We start from the raw sequence: 15937 nt of genomic DNA on the forward strand, positions 1-15937 counted from the left end.
TTCCCTCTCTCTCTGCCCCCCGCCCCCTACCAATGCTCTTTCTCTCTCAAAAAAAATAAACTTAAAATAAAAACAAATGGAATTAGCATCTGACCCAGAAATCCCACTTCCTAGATAAATACAAAAGAAATGAAGGCAGGGACTTGAACAAATATCTGTGCACTCACGATCACAGCAGCATATTCACAATAGCCAAAAAGTGGAAGCAACTCGAGTGTGCATCAGTGAATAAATGGATAAACAAAATGTGGTCTATGCATACGCTGGAATAGTATTCAGCCTTAAAAAGGAGGAAAATTCTGATACAAGCTTCAATGTGGTGAACCTGGAGCACACGAGGCTAAGTGAAATAACCAGTCACAGAAGGACAAATACTGTATGATTCCTCTTATGTGAGGTCGCTGGAGTCGTCAGATCCTAGACACAGAAGGTGGAAGGCTGGTTACCAGAGGCATGGGGAGGGGAGACTGGGGAGTTAGTGTTTAACGGGCACAGTGCTTCAGTGTGGGAAGCTGAAAAAGTTCTGGAGATGGATGGCGGTGACGGCTGCATGACAGTGTGAATGTACCTAATGCCACCGCACCACACACTTAAAGATGGTAAAGACACTAACTTGTATGTTTTATGTCTATTCGACCACAATGACCAAAACAAAACAAAACACCCTTTATGAGGTAGCTCCTGCTTCCCTCTCCTTTCAGCTGGTCCTAGAGCCCCACTCTGTTCCAGCCACACATCTTCATGTCTCTGTGCCTTTGCTATGGCTGTTCCCTCTGTCTAGAACATCATCCCCATGCTGTACCCACTTTTTCGCCTGGTTAGTGGCTGCTGGTCCTCCTAGACTCAGCCCAAGTGCTACCTCCATGGGACGCCTTCTCTGGCCACCTGTCCTGGCCTGTCCCCTCAGCCCAATTTTGACAGCCCTTGTCAATGCGCCCCAGCGGCCCCGCTTACTCCACTGCTGCGCTGCTCTCATCCCCGTGCCTGCACAACTTCCATGCTCTGTGAGTCTGTGTGGATGAGACACCGGGATCGGCAGTCTGACTGGCACAGGCAAGGGGTAATTCAGGTCTGGAGCCCGGCCCAGCCCTGCGGGGCACCCTGATTCATCCCAGCAGGTTATGAGCCAGTGACTCACGGCTTCCTACAAGAAGGTTCTCAGCCCCTGAACATCTCTGTACCTACCTGTGGTGTGAGGACTTGACCTCCACCGGCCGCTTGCCCTCCTTTTCAGATGAAAGCCTGCCTGTTGGGCCCGGCCCCACCTCCCCGGCCCCAGCCATGAGCTGCTTACCACATTCTTAATGACCTCATCCTTCCCGTCCTGCCTCTGTACTTTCAGCAGGTGGTAACAGAAGTCAAACAGGTCGAAGCGACGCTGCTGGCCCAGCAGGACGATGATGGAGCAGCCAGCCCAGTTCAGACCGTCACCAAAACACTGCCTGGAGTGGGGAGAAGAAGCGGCTAGAGTGAGGGGCAGGGGAGTGGGGCCAGGAGTACAGACAGTGAGCGAGCCCGTCCCTGGGTCAATCCTCTTAATCTGTAAGGTGGGCACAAGGGAAGATGTGAGCATACGTTCATTCGTTCCAGGGACTGTGGTTACATTAGAAGTCCTTCTAACCACAAAGAGGTGTCAGCCTATTAGCCACTGATGGAAAAATCACCTTCGCAGAAAACAAATTTGCAAGGGAAAAAAATTCAACCAGTCCTTGAGATTTATATGGCTGATTAGAATTCAGATGAGAATCTGTCTAGGCCTCTCTGTAAAGGAGCTAGAGGAATGCATGTGAAGCGAAGGACTATCTCAAACCAGGGGCCTGAGTGGCCCACGCAGGCTGGGAGGGCAGGGACAGGGCACGGTGTGTGGACAAGCAGGTGTGTGGGGGGGGGGCGCTGTGGGTCCTCCTGGTCTGATGAGGCTCAGCCTCCTGCATGCAGCAGCACCTTGGTGATTTCGGAAGCCGTGGGGTCGTCTCTCTGCTGTTTTCTTGTCCTCAAGCAGCAGCCGTGGCCCAGTGGGCAGGTTTTCCTGCTTCCCCATCACTGTAGCTAAAATGCAGGCCCAGCACTGGCTCTGAAAACAGCTTTCCAGGCCCAGTCCCAACACCACTGCCTCGGGGAAATTTCTCTGGCCCTCACTTGCTCATTCTCCAGAGCTCTTGGCTCTTTCTTGATGTGTAGCTGGATGAGGGAGGGAAGAACTGGAATTGGCTTCTGTCTTCTCTGGGGACAGGCTTGGGTGACTCTGGAAGGCTTCCTGGTTTTCAGGAGCAGAGACCTCACAAGCCAGGACCACGTGAGCAAGTTAGGGCATGACCTCTGCTGGTGAGGCCTTTCTCTAGGTTCTATGAATCCTGTAATTTTGCGAGGGGTGAGGTGGACACTGGGGTTCTCAGTGCCAAACCCTCAGCAGGGCTCCCTCCTGCCCACACGATAAGGGCAGCTTCAGATCTTGGAGAGACCAAGCCCTGAAGGGTCCTCGACCCCACTGCACTTGCTCACACACAGATTCCTCTGCCTCCGACCATTTGTTGCTTTTCCTGGAAGGTCCTCTCCTCCACTCTAAGGCTTGAATCCCAGGCAATGTTCAAGGCTCAGATCTACTGTGTGATTTACATTCCAAAACCTCACTCCACTCTCTTCTCTAGACCCCTGTCACCCTTCCTGCCCTTTCTGCCAAGCAAACTCATTCAATGTGCCTTATGTCTGTGCATCTTGTCTCTGGAAACCCCATGAGGCCAGGAACCATGTACTTTTGCGCAGTTGGTGTCTGTATTCAGCAAGCAGCTGTTGGACGACCTGCCCCTGCCCACTTTTTTGGGTGAGCCCTGGGGACCGGTGACTCTGGGTCAGGGGAGACACGCAGGTTGGGCGGTGACCCAGCCTTCCCGGGGGGGGGGGCACTCACTCGGCTGTGAACTCGTTGGTCCCCACAGGGATGCAGTAGACGAACTGCATGGCACTCCAGAGCCGGTGGAACTCCACACACTCGTCAACGTGCATGACGCCATTGGTGGGCGGCGGGCCCCGCCAGACCGGGTCCTGCAGGTAGCTCCGGACGCGTGTCAGGATGACCTCAAACATGGACAGGCCGCAGCACAGCCGCTCCTTGGTCAGCAGGTCGCCTTCCCGGGCGATGGCAATTTGCTGGGAATAGAGAAGTGCATGCGTCTTCTATCCTTACCTCAGACCCTGTCTTCCGCCTCGCATGAAGGATTCCCATGCCTGGGAGCTTGCTGCACCTGGGATTCATTCACCCATAGCATGGCACTAACTTTGCACACCTTATTGCAAACGTAGGAGGTCTTGTGGTAAGACTTACATATGGTCAGTAAAATCTAGGAGCCATCAAAGAGGAAGAGCCTAGTTAAAAAATCCAGGCCTACCACATCAGGAAATGCCACATATCCACTGCAAGGACTGAGATGAAACTACTAGCAGTTCACACTCACTGAGTGTGTGTGTAATACATCAGGCCTTGTTCTAAGCTATTTATACCTCACATCAACCCCACGAAAGAGAGAACAATCCCATGAAACACCGCCACTGTTACCCCCATTGTACAGATGAAGAAACTGAGGTTCAGAGAGATTTGAACCCTGGTAGTCTAGATTTATGGCTTAAATTGTTAAGGGAATACAGAGCAAGTTTCAAAAAAGGATGTATACTATTATCCTGTTAAACACATTAACAACATACAATTCCATAGACAAACAAACAAACAAACAACACTGTATGTGGTGTGTGTGTGTGTGTGTGTGTATGTGTGCGTGTGTGTGTGTGTAAAATAGTTTAGATGGAAATGTCAACTGTGGGAGCAGACAGGCTTAGAGAAACATGCAAGGTTCTTACTTTTTATTTTAAATACTTCTGTACAGATGAATGTTCTACAAGAAGCATATGTTACTCTTTAAAAATTTGCCACTGATTTTACAGGATCATCTCCTCCAATTAGAAATCCCCTGACCATTGTAAACTATCTTGATTAATAATTTAAACTGGCTTCACATGTGAGTCCTGGTTATTGCATCTCTAATAATCAGCTGGCTAGACAAGCACATCAAAACACACTACTGTCTGCATTATGAGTAAAAGTGTCTAGGGGTAGATGTCTCAAAACCATCTACAAATGGTAGACAGACATTAACATTTAAGGTCAAAGTAAGGTCTCCAAACCTAGGGACAAGGCTAACGAGGACCGGCCTCTGAGATGGAGAGGTCCACAGGGCACGCATGGGGTCAGCTCTCCAGAAGGAAGTCTTCCCAGAGAGCTCATTTGACAGGATGCCTGGAAGGGGCCTACCTGACTTTCCCCTTTGAGCTATTACCCTGGGGGCCCCAGAAGGAGAGCAATCTCTAAATTAATCCACAGAAGGAAATGAATCAGGAAACACAACGCTGGAGCCCATTAGGAAAATGGGCCACGAGCTTAGCTGTCATGACAACTATAAACTGAAAGAAGTCTAGCACCAAAAAAAATGTGAATTGGGGAAGACAAATTTGCATTTGAAACATGAAGGAGAGGGAACCCTGATTCACGGTGACTCATCCTGATTCCATAGACAGAGAAGAGACCATTCAAGTTGTCACAGTTGGCTAGAAATGTCTTCAAAAGAATATTGAACCTGATGTTTCATTCTGTTCTTACCAGGCAATGCTCTAGGCTGGTATTTGGACCCTGAAAGGGCTCTCCACCCAGCAAGAGAGTGCCTGGCCCTCTTACACTGTTGGTGGGAATGCAAACTGGTGCAGTCGCTCTGGAAAACACTGTGGAGGTTCCTCAAAAAATTAACAATAGAACTCCCCTATGACCCAGCAACAGCACTGAGGAATTTACCGAAGAGATACCGGAGTGTTGATGCACAAGGGCACATGTACCCCAGTGTTCATAGCAGTACTTTCAACAATAGCCAAATCATGGAAAGAGCCTAAATGTCCATAAACTGATGAATGGATCAAGAAGTTGGGGTTTATCTAAACAATGGAATACTACATGGCAATGAGAAAGAATGAAATCTGGCCATTTGTAGCAACGTGGATGGACCTGGAGGGTATTATGCTAAGTGAAATAAGTCAGGCAGAGAAGGACAGATACCATATGTTTTCACTCTTATGTGGAACTTGAGAAACCTAACAAAAGACTATGGGAGAAGGGAAGGGGAAAAAAACAGTTACAGAAAGGGAGGGAGGTGAACCAGAAGAGACTCTTAAATACAGAGAACAAACTGAAGACTGATGGGGGTGGGGGAGAGTGGAAATTGGGTGACAGGCATTGAGGAGGGTGCTTGTTGGGATGAGCACTGGGTGTTGTATAAAAACCAACTTGACAATAAGCTATATTTAAAAAATTAAGTCATAGTAAGAGCTTAAAAAGAAAAAGACAGAGAGTGCCTTGTACAGGGATGGCAGTCAGTAAATAAATAAAGGACCCATATTTGTTTTCAAGCCATGGATATTCTTCTTTATAAATTATTACAGAGATTTCTGGTTTACTAATTAATCTCCTGGGCATCTAGTTAGTCTGAATCAATCGCTAGGGCCTGACAATTGTGTTGGGGAAAAATTAGCAATGGGGTTTATAAATCTGCAGATTGACTTTGAACTCTGGTGACCTCCCCTCTATAGCCATCCAAAGGGCTCGTGACTGAAATGGCTTACGGGCTTTGTCCCTTGGCCTTGGAGAAGCATTTGCCCTTACAGTTTCTCCTGGGAGCTGTAAAAGTAACACACAGTCACTTGGATAAATATGGAAAAACATTTTCAAAAAGTTGTAAGAAAATACAAATCTCCCATGAACCCCATTACCTAGAAATGAGTTTCTTAAAATACGGATATACGATTTGTGTTTGTGTTTGTGAGTATGTGTGTGTCTATATTTAACAGAATTTGTTTATCTTGCTTTTTTTTCTCTTCAGATAGCAACACTCTAAAAAAACATTTCCTTCAATATTTCAGTAACGTAATTTTTAATGGATACATAAAATGGCCATTGATAAGTTATCATTTATCGAGTCATATATTCTTTTTTATTTTTATATATTTTTATGTTTATTTATTTGAGAGAGAGAGAGAGAGAGAGAGTGAGTGAGAGAAAGAGTGTGAACAGGAGAGGGGCAGAGAGAGATGGAGACACAGATTCCGAAGCAGGATCCAGGTTCTGAGCTGTCAACACAAAGCCCGATGCAGAACTCGAACTCATGAATGGTGAGATCATGACCAAGCCAAAGTCGGATGCTTAACTGATTGAGCCATCCAGGCACCCCTCGAGTCTTATACTCTTACTGGTTATTTTAAGGTGCTTACAAATTTTCATATTGCAGATAATTCTTAAGAAATTGTCCTCCTACGTAATACTTTTTAAGCTTATCTCTGATCATTTTCTCGGGACAAAATCCTAGAAGGAGGGGTATGACAATGCAGTTGAAGTGTGTACATATTTTAAAAGGCTTTTGCTACATAGCAGCACACTGGTTTGAAGACCAGCAAGAGCACGCTCTACCCTCTGGGTGAAGTCTGCGCCTTGTACCCTCACTAGCACTGTTATCAGGAAGCAAAGTTCTTTGCCAACTTGAGAGATGAAAAATTGTACCCTATTCTTTTAACTTCCATTTCAGTGATTACTGGAAAGGCTGAACACTTTCACTCTTTGCTGGCATTTATACTTTTTAGGGTGTGAGTTTTCTTTCATATCCCTTTCCCTTTTTGCTTTGAAAAACATGCATTAATGATGGTTTGCAGCAAAGGCCCTCAATTTGTGACTGGTGTTATATACTTATATATGATGTGTGTTCACCTACATTTCGTCCAGTTCTTCCCTAGTCTAACTCAGTGGGGGGATTTTTCTCTCTCTTCCTGCAGTTCTTTTCTGAATTAACAAGGGAACAGAAAAAGCATCTGTTGAAAATAAATGTGGAAATAAATTTCTTCATGGAACACTTTGATTGCATTTAGTGCCCTTTAAAGGAGAATGATATCTCAATAATCCTTGGTATCATCCTTTGTGTTTTTTGAGTCTATTATCTTATTTTTGTTCATCACAACAATCAGGAAAGTGAGCTCAACTATGGCAGCCGAGCACCCATTAGCCCATTTCACAGGTGGGGAAACAAAGAGGGAGATATTCAGTGTCTAGCAGTAGATTATGTATCAGTTCAAGTGTGAAGCTGTGACAAGGACCCCTGGCTAGTGTGCCTTTCATGATAGCACCGGAGATCAAATTAGGCCACCCGAGTATGTCCCAGAAATCAACGCCAGCAGCACGAGACCATCAAAACCTCTTGAGTTTAAATATAAGGCAGAATCTCCCCGTTGCTCACTTAGCTATTGTGTGAGTTCCCTGAATGCCAGCTAGCCTGGAAGGTGGTATTCTGTTAACTTTTCCTTGGTCTATGGGATGACTAAGCTCGGGACTATTCCTTGAGGGCCAGGAGACAGAAAACTGGCACTTCCTCTCCAGCAGAATATCTAGGCTTTTGTTGGTCAAACACGCAGCATTTGACAAATTGAGATTTCTATGAGTCCCAAGGAAATGGTGTTCACCGGAACAGGGAAGGAATTCATAGTGTTCTAAGTGGAAACACATGCCAAACTCTGGATGCGAGAGGCCAGATTCTTGTAGGATGACACCAACAGTGGAACAGACACATTTCTACTCCGCCGGCTTGGGGTATTTCTCCCTAAAAGGAAATCTTTAGAGGACTCCTCTGTTCAGTCTCTGAAGGCCAAAAAAAAAAAAGTATATGCACACCACAGGATCTGAATTCTCCCCGTGGTGACTCAAACGACCCAGATGCCACTGAACACTGAGTCACGGTTTTCAGTAGAAGGTGGGTGGCATGCAGGTGGTCTGGCAACAGTTGCTCAGGACCCTGACGCTGGAGCAGATCGGGTCCTGCGATGTTCTCCAAATACCCTGATTTTTGGGAGAAGAGGCTGCCTTCTGCCCCCTGCTGAGGAGGTGAGTCCTTTGGACTCATCAGCTTTTGTGATAAGAGCAGAGAGGACCTGGAATGCAAGTCCAAGTGCACACTGGAATCCTAAACCTTTTAAACAGTTGGCAAAGGTGAACAAAACAGACCCACCCTGGCTCATCTCACCACGATGCCCCATTTCTCTATCTCTGGAGTTCCTCCCCTGGCCTCCTGAAAATGTGCAGATTACTCAAGTCAACTTGAAAGGAGCAGCACGAGATCCTTGTTGGGTCCCTCCCCTTTTCTCTTCCTGACTCCTGCCTTTGTCTGAGTTCTCTGAGGCAGGGGTCCTGCCCCACTCATCCCCGTGCACAGAGCAACTAGCACTGGTTTGTAAAAATTAAGTTTAATTTCAAAATTTTATTTTCAAATCATCTCTACATCCAACATGGGGCTCGAACTCACAACCCAGAGATCAAGAGTCACATGCTCTATTGACTGAGATAGCCAGGCGCTCCTGTAAAAACTGATTTTAATCACAGAATCAACATATGAGCTTATTCACTTTTGAAAAGATTAGCTCATTGCAGATAAAGCTGAAGTGTCCCACGATCACTGCCCCGTCTCTGTCTCTTTCTCCTCTCTTTGGGGGCGCCACCATTATGAATTATGAGTAGATCACGTTTTAGGAAAAATTTCACCGATAGGGTTTTGTTGTACGCCTTCTTCACCTAACCACGTGCTTACAATCTGTGCACACTGCGGCACCTAGATCTCACTTTACCTTTTCACTATTATATAGAGAGTATTGAGCATTTCGATAATTTTACCACATTTTATTTAGTCAACCTTCTACTGGTTGTTTCTAGTGTTTGCTTTAACAAACAATGCTACAGTAAGCAGCTGTGTTCCTGTGTTTTTCTAGCAAAGATATCCAGAAATAAATTGCTGGTTCTCAGGGTGTGTGGAGGCTTAATTCTGAGAAGTAACTTAGCAGAATTCCTGATACTCATAGAAGCACAACAGGTACTTGTCTGACTTCCTTCTTTCTTGGTAGAACAGCTGATACAGGTGTAGAAGAAAGAATTCAGGCCTGAGATATAGAAAATCTCATTCCAGACCTGACCCTGCCACTAACAGGTTTTGTAGACATTCCTCTTCCTGGGCCTCAGTTTCCCTGCTGTAAAATGAGGGGGTTAGACTGAATGCTCTCCCTCTAAAGTTCCTTTTGGTTCTCAGAGTCCATGATACAAGTATTGTACCTGGAGCACCTGAGTGGCTCAGTTGGTTAAGCTTCTGACTCTTGATTTCAGCCCAGGTCATGATCTCACAGTTTGTGGGTTCGAGGCCTATGTCAGACTCTGCGTGATGGTGTAGAGTCTGCTTGGGATTCTGTATCCCTCTCTCTCTGTTCCTCCCCTGCTTGCTATCTATTTCTCTCAAAATAAATAAAATTAAATCATTAAAAAAAAAGAAGAAGAATTGTACCTGAGGGGTCCCTAGCCGCTCTATCAGAGGGACCAGGTGAAGTGGGGCATACTTGGCTTCCAGGCGTTTCATCCGGACCTCCAGACGTTCCCCTTCTGCAAAAGGAGCAGCAGAGCAGGAAATGAGACTCAGGGCACCCTGGGGGGACCGAGGAACAAAAATCTCTCAGAGGACTCGGGAAGTATCTATGTTCCAAAACCTGGACGGACTGTGTCAAACTTCTTCTTCGTTCTGGAAAGTGTGATCAGGACTCACTACAAGAAAACATTCTGTTACCTTGGTCCAACAGCAGAATGATCTGCCTTGTGGGGTGGTGAGTTTCCCGTCATTTGAGCGATTTAAATGAAGGCTAGACTGGAACACATTGGGGATGATCTAGAAGGACCAAGGACCAAGGCCTGGAGTGTCACTTCTAACTCTGTGATTCTATGAATACTGAATAGCTGCCCAAAGCTTTATTTAACCTTTCTGACTGCAGATCTGAGGTTATTGGGATTAAGTCGGCATGAAGTTCAAATGCAAGTTGGCTATTTAGCGGCTGTTAGTGATTTCTTACCTTTGATGTAGACTCTAGGCAAGATGTTTTGGAAGGGTGCAGCATGGAGCAAATCACAGACTTCCTCCTGAGACTGCAAACAGAGATGGGGGAAAGAAAAGGGAAAACAATGTTCATTTTAAACCATAAAGAATTTTCATTTCTAAAAACCTGAGCACCGCAGACATCCAAGGTTCAAATTCTGCCTCTTCTACTTACTAGCTGTGGCATCTTAGGCAGGTTGCTTAATTTCTTTGAGCCTATCTATTCACCTGTAAAATGAGGATCAGAATAGTACCTATTTAATGAGTTTTTGTAAGGACTGAGTGAGAGAAAACATAACCTTATAGGATAGTTCCTGACACATAATGAGTATGCAATGCATGTTTTATTATAGTCTTACAAGGAATTTGTTGAGGATTTCAAATGAGTGACAGAGGAATCAAACAGAGATGAGGGGCCCCAGAGCCTGTGTCTTTCTGGTTATGAGGCTTGTAAGCTCAAAGCAGGTGGCTTGGCTAATCTGCCCATCTGCTGTTGCACATGATTCTACGCAAAGGCTTGTGTGCGTTTGGTTTTCTCCACACAAACACAAAACAGTGAGAACAGAGAAACTAGAACCTAGGACACATCCGTTTTGATGGTGACTTGCGTATAAAAATGAGCTTTAAAAAGGCTTAAAAAGAGGGGAAAGTCTGAGAAGGACAGGCCTGGAGGGTCGGGTCTAATGGGCTTGCTGTCCTGGGACCAGTTTACACTGGCTGGATTTCAGAACAGAGGGTGAGGTAAGAGGACAGAAGGAAGCCACGCTCCAGGGCTCTTGGTTTCTCTTCTTTATTTTATTATTTTTTTTAAAGTAGTTTATTGTCAAATTAGTTTCCATACAACACCCAGTACTCTTCCCCACTAGTGCCCTCCTCCATCACCTCCACCTCTTTCCCCCCACCCCCTTCAGCCCTCAGTTCGTTTTCAGTATTCAACAGTCTCTCAGGTTTCGCATCCCTCTCTCTCCTCAACTCTCTTTCCCTCTTCCCCTCCCCCTGGTCCTCCATTAGGTTTCTCCTGGTCTCCTGTTAGACCTATGAGTACAAACATATGGTATCTGTCCTTCTCTGCCTGACTTATTTCGCTTAGCATGACACCCTCGAGGTCCATTCACTTTCCTACAAATGGCCAGATTTCATTCTTTCTCATTGCCATGTAGTACTCCATTGTGTATATATAGACCACATCTTCTTGAGCCACTCATCAGGTGATGGACATTTAGGCTCTTTCCATGATTTGGCTATTGTTGACAGTGCTGCTATGAACATTGGGGTGCTCCTATTCATCAGCACTCTTGTATCCCTTGGGTAAATCCCTTGGTTTTTCTTCTTTAAACTGTGGGGATTTGGACTGGGTAAGACCCAGGCTTCATTCAACTCCGGCACTCCTGGATCCTAAGCACCTGAGAAAATCAGGACTAGGAGTGCCCTTGGCTTTCCTTACCCAGGCATGGGTGGAATATGTTGTCCTGGAAATCTGGAAGCCTGGCTGCTCAAGAAGGGAACCCCCAAACTCCTTTTATACTATAAGTCAGTCCTTTAAGCGAGGCTAGCAGAGGAAAGACAAGTGAACCTTTCAAAAGAACCTGCTTGACCAACCCTTTTCCAAAAGGACACTGATCTCAGTGTCTTAGCCAGAGGGGAAAATTTTCCTCTTTCTTAATTAAGCTATTTTCTCCCATAACCAGTAGATCAAATAACCTGGCCTTGATTGCTATTTCTAAACTTAGGTCCTTGGTTTCATCATATCAGTCTAAAACTTGGCTTATTGGTCATTCAGCCAATAATTTATTAATATGGTGATTGATTTTTCAATAATGAACTAGCCTTGCATTCTGGGGATAACCTCACCTGGCGATGATGCATTATGTTTTTTTATGTACCGCTGGATATTATTTGCTAATATTTTATTGTGGATTTTTCCACTTTATTCATGAGGGGCATTGATTTGCTGTTTTCTTTTTTAAATGTCTTTCGTTTTGGTATTAGTATAATGCTGACCTTGTAAGATGATTTGGGAAGAGCTCCCCTCTTTTCTGTATTCTCGAAGCAACTGGGCAGAATTGGTATTATTTCTTCCTGAGATGCTTGGTAGAATTCACAAGTGAAACCATGTGTATGAGGAGTTTTCTTTGTTGAAAGTTTTTTTTAAAAATAGGAAATAACATTTCTTTAATAGACACAGGACTGACTATTCACGTTACCAATGTTTTCCTTGAGTGTGTTTTGGGGGTTTGTGTCAAGGACATGGCAGCTCCTTTCACCTCTCCCAAGCTCCCCCCTTGGATATCCAGCTCCTTCTACATCTCACCACTCAGACATTCCACACCTCAACATTCCTAAAGTGACTGTCCCCTACTTCCCCCGTTTGCTCACTGAATAGCACAATCATCTCCTCCTCTGTCCAAGCCTAAAACCTGGGGCTCATTTTCTTTCTCTTCACTTCCCATGACCATTAAGTCCTCATGGCTCTCTTGCTTTTTTAAAAAGGCTTATTTATTGAGAAAGAGAAAGAGCGAGAGAGCGAGAAAGAGAGCGAGCAAGCACACAAGCAAGAGAGGGGCAGAGAGAAGGAGAGAGAAAATCCTAGGCAGGCTTTGCACTGTCAGCACAGAGCTCAATGTGGGGCTGGATCTCATGAACCATGAGATCATGACTGGAGCCAAAATCAAGATTCAGATGCTTGACCACCTGAGCCATGCAGGGGTCCTGAGTCCTCATGTCTCTTGCTTCTTTCCACATTTCTCCCATTGGCCACAACACTCTGAGCACCTTAAGGGTGGGGGTGCGGCCTCTAGTTCTGCATCTTCTCCCCAGTGCCTAGGACTTAATGGTTTCTCAATAACTATTGATTGACAAAATGACGTTTGTTATCTCATATTTGTCTTAGACAAATAAATATATGTACTTATCTGCATGACTAACCTACAAGCATGAGAATACCATTACATCCATTCAGCCAACAAATATTGGTGGAGCGCCTGGCACAGTTTGAGGCTTTGCAGATATGATGTTGAACAAGTTAGACTAGATGTCTGCCCTCATGGAATTTATATCTTAGTTGATACAGATAAAAACAAACAAATCAGAAAATTTCAGATGGTGATAGAACAAAATAGGGTACCAGGCTAGAGAGTGACTGGGAGTGGAAAAGGGGCTACTTGAGGAAGGGTGGTTAAGGAAAACCTTTTTGAGGGCGAGACACTTGAATAGAAGCCGGAATGAAGTGAGGGAGCCAGTGTACAGATATGAGGTAAGAGCATTCCAGTGCAAAAGCTCTGGGGCAGAAAGTAAGCTGGAGCCTAGTGATGCCAAGCTGAGGCCCTAATAATAGGGAGGGAGGAGATCACGTGGGAGTTCACAGGCATGGTATAAAGTCTGATTTTATCTTAAGTGTGAGAAGGAACTAAGGAAGTATTCTAAGCAGAGGGTTGGTTACAATAGCCCCAATGCCAAGTTTTCCTATCTTTCTGTTTTCTTCCAAAAACTTCAGTTGCTCCTAGAAATGTCTTCTTACCAGAAAAGTTGACCATTGCATGAACCATTAGCTTTCTTCTATGTTATTAAATTTAGGTGGGTAAAATTGACCTGGGTGCCACCTTAGGGGAAAGAGGAAGAGGAAGAAGGTTCTGGGTCCTCTACAACAAAAGCAATGTGCTGCTTGGTCAATTTCATATGCTGAGCTTCCACTTCAGATTTCTCTGGGGGATGAGAGTGTTTCATCGCCCCTCTCTGTATATCCCCCTGTCCTCCAGTTGGGGTTCTCTGAAGCTAGGGGAGCCTCCTGCTGGCATGCTTCCTGCATATTTTCTACCTCCTCATGCAACCTGTTAATAAAGGTGAGGAAAGACAGAAGGATGTGGTTTCCTTACAGAGGTAGGAAAGCATTTGCCTGAAAAGTCCCAGAGGATGAGCTACGTGGCCATTTGCATGATGAGGCGGCCACATACCTTGCAACACCTTTCATAGAAGGCATGTGTTTGGCATTCCACAGCTGAGGCCACTGCAACGGACAAAAATGTCCAGTTTAGAGCCTACAAAGGCTTGTGTCAGGGAGCCAAACAAGCCTCCACTGTGGACGTCTATGCTCATGGTCAACCTCCTTCTTATCTAATCTCTATCTTAAAGGATCCACACTTGGCCTTCCACTCTGCCCAGGAGCCCTCCAGCCCCTGCCACGTGGAGTGCCTTGAGAGCAGGTTTCATCCCCACTTGCCCCCGCTCCTTCTGCTCCAGCCACAACAGTGTTTGCTGTTTGAACGCACCACCTGTGTACTCATCACTGAATTTTTGCCTTCTCTCTGAAACACCCTCTCTTGCCCGAAATCCCTTTGCTTAGTAAACTCTCACTCTTCTTTGGGATCTCATTTCAACCATCACTTATTTCTTCAGGGGAGACATTCTTGACCCCCTGAATGCCTCCCAGCCTCAGGCAGGTTCCTTTGTCATGTGCCCTCAAAGAATCAGTCTTCCTTTCAACATCTGAACTCAACCTGTTTTATGCTTTATACTTGCCTACCTACAACTGATTAATGTTTACCTCCCCCCACTGGAACGTAACTGTCATAAAGGTGGGGACAATGTCCATTTTTAATTGTATTTTATTCCCAAGAGAGCACAGTGTCCGATAGATAACAAATGCTCAGTAAGTATGAGCAAGAAAAGTTGAATGTCTGTGGCATAGAAGGGAATTGAGACTTGAGACAGAATCTCTCCTATTTTGGGTTTTTTTTATATGGGCCTGGATGCTTCCCCTTATTAACAAGGAAAGTATTTTCTCTTCAGTTTTACTGATTATTCTGTAATCAGTATGAAGCATTTTTCAGAAGTGCTCCATGTGAAGAGGTTTTCAGGTGTTTTAAATTTTTTATCCCTCTCTTTCTCCCTATTTTTTCCTACTTGTATGTACTTACTGAATTTTCTATATTGAACATATATTATAGTAAAAATTGATCTGAAACAAAACTCTGAAAGTAACTTTTTAACTTTAAAATAAGGAGTTTTGAGGAATTTGAGCTGGAATTAGAGGGAAGGAAATGAAATTCTAGCATGCCATTTGGTCTAGCAAGGAATAACATCTGTATAGATTTAACAATGTAACTACTATACGATTTTCTTTTGTTTTGCTTAGACTACACTTAAGGACACGTTGCAGATGCAAAAGAAAATAAAAGTGTTGCAAAAATACAGCTTTGACCATATAAAAGCAAAAGCATAGCTAACACAGGGTAGAAGGTAGAAGTGTTAGAAGTGCACGTTGGGGGTGTTAATTTCCTCATCTTTCACAGGAAGGAGCCAAGATATTAAATAATGTTATGAAAAGAAGCAATGGTGGTGTGAGTATATTATCTCTGATTACAAGGGAAGCAATAGAAGCCATAAGTAACATAATCAAATATTAAAGAGGAAGAAAGACGGGAGATGTAAATGAGCTAAAATCTCATCTTTCCAACTAGGGAGTCAGTAAGTGTTGTCTAAAGTTGCCAATTAAGAAACAGAAGCTATCCTCATATTATTAAGCATTAGGGAGATAACAATGAGAACAAGCAGGAATAGAAATGATTAAAACGAGTTGCCTTGGGGAGTGGGGTATAGGTGGGGTGAGGTGCAGCAGAGCCAAGAATGATGTTTTTCATCATAAGCTCGTCTGTATTTATCATGTGCAATTAAGAACAATTTAAATGGCACAAAATGAGGACGTTGGGTTAAATGGTCTCTAAGGGTCTTTCCCTAGAACTGAGAATCTATACCAATATAATGGCTTTGTTCTTCAGGGAAGGAGAGGTAATGAGCATTTACTAAACACTACGTGCCAGGTGCTCCATACCCATCATCTGCCTTGCACTTCAGCATATTCTATGAGGTGGCTCTTATGATCTCCATCCTACATGCCAGGACGCTGGGATTCTCAGGGAGGTGACGGCAATTGGGATAGCAGTAAGGCTGATTGGGTTAAGACC

At 44.7% G+C, this 15937-nt stretch overlaps 1 protein-coding gene across 4 annotated transcripts in view; it reads right to left on the minus strand.

Moving 5' to 3' along the window:
• Positions 1–15937, minus strand: part of CYFIP2 (cytoplasmic FMR1 interacting protein 2) — a 103648-nt gene that overhangs the window by 4594 nt on the left and 83117 nt on the right. For all 4 annotated transcript variants that reach the window (XM_029942958.1, XM_029942956.1, XM_029942957.1 and 1 more), the window contains 4 exons: positions 9955–10027; positions 9399–9493; positions 2909–3147; positions 1295–1442 (listed from right to left, as the gene is read on the minus strand). In XM_029942958.1, the coding sequence (XP_029798818.1) occupies positions 1295–1442; positions 2909–3147; positions 9399–9493; positions 9955–10027 (555 nt within the window). The remainder of the gene's footprint in view (positions 1–1294; positions 1443–2908; positions 3148–9398; positions 9494–9954; positions 10028–15937) is intronic.

This window comes from Suricata suricatta, chromosome 6, assembly GCF_006229205.1.
Source record: "Suricata suricatta isolate VVHF042 chromosome 6, meerkat_22Aug2017_6uvM2_HiC, whole genome shotgun sequence".
Taxonomy (NCBI): domain Eukaryota; kingdom Metazoa; phylum Chordata; class Mammalia; order Carnivora; family Herpestidae; genus Suricata; species Suricata suricatta.